This window comes from Amblyomma maculatum, chromosome 2, assembly GCF_055883805.1.
Source record: "Amblyomma maculatum isolate TAMU_Amacu chromosome 2, ASM5588380v1, whole genome shotgun sequence".
Classification (NCBI taxonomy): domain Eukaryota; kingdom Metazoa; phylum Arthropoda; class Arachnida; order Ixodida; family Ixodidae; genus Amblyomma; species Amblyomma maculatum.
In genome coordinates, this window is record NC_139345.1 from 193,328,852 (window position 1) to 193,334,386 (window position 5,535).

General features: G+C 52.2%; 1 protein-coding gene across 1 annotated transcript; it reads left to right on the top strand.

Annotated features, from left to right (window-relative positions):
• Positions 1–2,336: 2,336 nt before the first annotated feature.
• Positions 2,337–4,533, top strand: LOC146200805 (uncharacterized). Its single transcript, XM_084595599.1, has one exon. The coding sequence runs from the start codon at positions 2,678–2,680 to the stop codon at positions 3,962–3,964; it is 1,287 nt and encodes a 428-aa protein (XP_084451725.1). The 5' UTR covers positions 2,337–2,677; the 3' UTR covers positions 3,965–4,533.
• The last annotated feature ends 1,002 nt before the right edge of the window (positions 4,534–5,535 follow it).

Consider the following 5,535-nt stretch of genomic DNA (forward strand, 5'->3'; position numbering starts at 1 on the left):
AGTAGGCATTGACCTCGTAGGTCCGTTTCCGAAGTCCGTGGATGGAAATCGCTGGATTGTAATCTGCGTGGACTATCTCACACGTTACTGTGAAACCGCCGCTCTTCCATCTGCTACGGCGCATCAGGTGTCGCTTTTCTTGCTGCACTCAGTCATCTTACGACACGGGCCGCCACGAATTGTCATCACTGACCGGGGCCGACAATTCACTGCTGATGTTGTTGAAGAGCTCATGCGTTTATGCGCCGTAACTTTCCGACACTCGACGCCATACCATCCCCAGACAAATGGCTTGACTGAGCGCGTCAACAGAACGCTTATCAACATGCTAGCCATGTATGTGGACGCAGGGCATAAGAACTGGGACACCATACTGCCCTTCATCACGTATGCGTTTAATACCGCCACGCGTGAGACGACTGGATACAGTCCATTTTTTCTGCTTTACGCCAGACCGCCACGCTACTCTCTGGATACTATCCTGCCCTTCACAAGCCGTGAAGACCCCTGCCTGGCTGAGACCCTCTGTCTCGCCGAAGAAGCTCGGAGAATCGCCCGATTACGGTCTGGTGCTTCACAAGAACGTTCCAAAGTGCGATACGATTCCAGTCACCGGCGGGTCACGTACTCTGTAGGTGATTTAGTCTGGCTATGGCGTCCAATTCGGCGCCGTGGCCTACATCAAAAACTCTTGGCCCATTATGACGGCCCATATGTGGTTATCAAACGCCTTAGTGATTTAACTTATGGGATAGCCCGCCTGACAGCATCGGGTCGCCGGTCTGCCAAAACCGAACTGTGTCATGTTGCCCGCTTGAAGCCGTGTCAGCCTCGCACGACTCACGAACACGCCCAGAGGGCTTCGTCTGAGTAGGGGGGAAATGTCACGCTAATGACGACGATGAGGGATGGTGATGGTGAGGCAGAAGAAGAAGACGAAGCGTTGGTGCCTGGGGCTAGTAGGCTTCACCTTATCCCACTGCCATATCACTGTAAATAAACACCCCTTTGCTATTTCATCGTAACAATATATAGATTGTGTCAAGGCAAATATAGAACTTATACCAACTTTGTCAATTGTTTCCCCAGCTATAGCATGTGTACCACCATATACGAGGAGTGAGACTAAATATTATCCCATTCATTGACCGCAACATACACAGAGGATATATCCCAAGTCCAAATTAAAGATTCTTGGTCCTTATGCAGCTTTGTCCGTTTCAACAATCCACTTCCTCATAATTTGGCTCCATGTGATTATGATGGAAATGCGCATGCATACCAACTTTTTTATTTTTTCCTTTAGCTATAGCATGTGTAACTAGATATATGCGGAGACTAAATATTATCCCATTTATTCACCGCAACATAAACACAGGATATATCCCAAGTCCAATAAGATTCCTGGTTTTTATACAGCCTTGTTGGATTCAATAATTATTTTCCCATAATTTGGCTCCATGTGATTTTGATGGAAATGTGCATGCACAGCACTATGTCAAAGGTGTGCATGATGCCTTAAAAGGTGAAGCACTATGAACAATGAACTCTGTTTTGAAACATGAAAATGGGTGTACTCAGTGGAATAATCATTTTTTCTATTTAAAATATACAAAGCTACTATTCAAAAAATTGTTTGAAAATAAAACGCATGCAAACAGAAAACAAGCAACACACACAACAAAGCAAAAGACATCTGCAAATTGGCCTTAATACATTCGAAAGTAAACAAGAGGCCTAAACTGAACTTGTTTGTTCACTGACAGTATTTTTTCAAAGACGGAAGGGTGTGCAACAACACAAAGAATAAAAATCCAATAGCTATGAATAAAATCACGAAGAGTCTGACACTGGTTTATTTTCTAGCCTAATCATGGATAATTAGGCCGAGGGCACTTCTTTTCGTTGCTGACCTCCTTATGGGAAACCCTGCACTTTCTGGCACGGCTGCCAGTATCTACTGGAAAGCAGTCCGAATTAAATCCTTAATTTCAACCAGCCTTTCAACCCAATGACAATGAAGAATAAGAGAATCGCATTCTTGCAAGTCTTCTTTAATATCCCTTTGAAGTGCTGCAGCAAATTAACTAGTAGACAGCGCCGGGTCAAAAACTAGGTCCTCAGGAGGTTCTAAAGGCTGAGTTCAGCAGTATTGCACTCGTGAAGTATTTCATCCGATAGTGTACTATGGCGCACCGCTGCATCATATTGCCGCGAAACCTTCAAAGCAGTATTTGTTGTTTTTTTAACAGCCGCCGTCATACAGGCTTATCACTCTGATTCTGGACCGCGTATCACTTCCATAATCTTTGTTTGTTAATGCTCGATGCCGCGAGTCACACCTTTATCAGTTTTGTTGTAGCACAAGATGCACCGAGATCTGTCTCGAAGGTTCCGGCCACTCGGGTGTCTTTCCACAATGTTCCAGCCCGTGCTGGTAGCTGCTTGCGACGTTATCTAGATTGTTCTGTGCAGCCTTTAAATTGAGCGTTGCCGAGTGTGACGGGTATTCTTTGTTCGACGATCGACGAGCACGTTGCTATCGCCGTCGTCGAACTGCCTTCAGTGACGCCTACTCCGGCGGCCCCCGGATCCAACTCGTCCTCAGAGTCCCCGCTGCCAGGTACAGGGCCCAGGCGCCACGCTTCTAGCTGTGGTGTCCGGGGCTAGGGCAGCCATGGACCTGCCGCCTCCAGTCCAGCGACCTACGAAAGCGCAATGCTTTCAGTTCACCCTACCGGAGCCTGCTCCGGCGGACGACCTAATTGATGCACTCGAGGCGGTCGTCGGTGTCGGGGGTCTGCAGTACCTGCAGCACCTCGGCGGAACAAAGTTCCTTGCTGCCGTCTCGTCGATGGCTCAAGCAACTAAGATGGTAGCGGCGGGCACAATCCTCGTCGCTGGAAAGCAAGTACCACTGGCGCAAATGGCTGCTCCAGTGGTTTACGTGACGGTGTTCCGTCTGCCCCCGTCAGTGAGCGACGACTCCCTCGCCGCCGCTCTAAGTCCGTACGGCAAGGTCCGCGCTGTGACCGAGCCGGTTTTCAAGGGAAAGAGTCATGTGCGTAACGGAGCGAGGCTGGTAAAGCTAGACATGCTCCGGGCACCACCCAACTTCATCACTGTCGCTGGGCACCGTGCGATGCTGGAGTATCGTGGGATGAAGCGAGTGTGCTCCAAGTGCGGCGCAGAGGGCCATTTTGGTGCTTCCTGCACCGCGGCACGTTGTGGCCGCTGCTCCACGTACGGCCACGAGACAGAGGCGTGCCAAGCAGCGTGTAAACGGTGCGGCGGTAACCACGTGACCAAGGACTGCGTGATGCCGCGCTCGTATGCGGCCGCTGCTACGCCTGATACCATGTCGCACCAAGGTGGAAACGCCGCCGTGACAGTCCTCAATCAGCCCTCGGTAGTGTCGAGTAAAACCCCCACTACACATTCTGAGGGCGAACTGGACAGGGCGTCCACCGCCGCCCAGTCGCCGGAATCCGACGTCAGGAGCTCGGAAGTTACGTCCGACGACGAGTCGTCGCGTGCGTCCTTCTCGTCAGTGACTGACTCGGACGCGTCGTACCTTCCCGCCACACCGACATACGAGGGTGCGGCTCTGAACGCACCCATTACGAAGGAGAGCGCTCTGCCCGAGGCCTATTCGGAGTCGGCGGCTTTCCCCTCCCCTGGAGCTACCGTGCATGCCCAGTCGGAAGACTACAGCCATGAATCTCAGCTTCCCAGAACACCTAGTCTCCTGCCCGGGTCGTTGCGCGAGTTGGGCGCAGGTGCTCCGAAGACCCAACGCACAAGTGTGCGGAAAACATTACTTTTGGATGGCGCTGACGAAACAAAGCGCCAGCACTCGGCATCGGATAGTGGAGCAAGCGTGACGACGCCCTCGGCTCCAAAAAAGAAGCCGAAGACCGCTGAGAACGACGCACCGATGGACGTCTCGTTTTCCGAGACGTGAGTGCTATGGCGCCACTCTTCAAGGTGACAGGCCCTGACGGCCAACCTCATCGTTTCCCGCTTTGCGGTGGCCGAAGCGCCGCTACCTTGGCGCTCCACCCCAGCCACTGCTATCTTATCGGGGCTACGGCTTCGCCGGCGCCGGTGGTAAACGATGGACGGTGCGTGCGGTGCAGTGTGTGTGGGTTCGAGTGTGACTGTGTGCTTTTTTCCATAGCCACTCGCTCTGACGGGACGTTTTCGCCGCCCATGGTCCGTGTATCGCCGCTGCCGCGTCGTCGTCGAGCTAACAGCCGGAACCTCAGCGGGGACCTGTCGGACACCGTCATGCCTTTCCATGGCGCCGACGCAGGGTGCACTCGCAAACTTGGTCCGCAGAACTATATCGTGAGTCCTTCGCCGTTTTGTTTGTTCTCCAGCTGCGTTTCTTTGCTGTTTTGGTTTCATTCACTCATTTGTTATGATGGCTAGGTTTCGCTTTCTTACTTTTAACGTGCAAGGGTTCCGTAATCCCGATAAGCAGCGGCAAGTGCTACACCTTGCACGTTTGTATCAAGTTGATGCTTTGTTCTTGCAGGAATGTAATTTTCGTACACCTGCAGGTGTCATTTCCTTTCGTTCTTATTTTAATGTTGATGCCTTTTTCTCTCTGACGGACTCGCGGTTTTGCGGCGTGGGTGTCGTTTTTCTTAACCCTGCATTCAGATCGAGTGCTCACTGCACATTCGGTCTCGACGGTCGCTTGATTGCGGTGGACGTTTTTTTGGACGGCCGGAGAACTCGTTTCGTCAACGTTTACGCGCCGGTCACGCGTAGTTTGACGAACGAGTTCTTCAAATCCATTGCGCCACATTTTTTGGATGATGTTCCACACGACCTGCTTGGAGACTTTAACTGTGTTTTGGACTCATGGCGCGACATCAGGGGGCCCGGACAGGGCGCGTCACATTGTCATGCAAAAGAACTGGGGAAGCTTGTCCGCTCCCTGTGCCTTCAGGACACATGGGTCGCACTACATGGGGACAATTTTGGGGCAACGCGCACTAGGGGTCTGAGTGCTAGCCGGCTAGACCGAGTTTACGTCCCCTCTACCCTGCTGGCCAATTTGCTTGAGTGTGAGGTGCTGCCCTTTCCTGCAGCGGTCGGAAATATTAGCGACCATCTCCCAGTAATGGTCACTCTACAGGGGGCGCCTGGACGCTCCAACAGCCCACTAATGTGGCGAATGGACGCATCCATACTGCATGATGAGGAGTGCATTACTACGATTCGCGCGGAACTGCGGGCATTGGTAGCGGATGTGACTGACTTGACTCCCACAGGCTGGGATACCCTCAAGTCACGATGGCGAGACATTCTCGTGCTCACGGGGAAAGCGCGGCGCGTCCGTGTTACTACGGCGCTTAATGACGTCCTCAGACGTATGCGGATTGTACGCGATGGCGGCGAGTTAACTTTCGCAATGAGAGAGTATCTTGACACACTGCGCACTCGGTATCATCGCATTCTTGAGAACAGCTCCCGCTCATCACGTATGGCAGCAGGTTCACGCATTCCCCTTGTTGACACAGC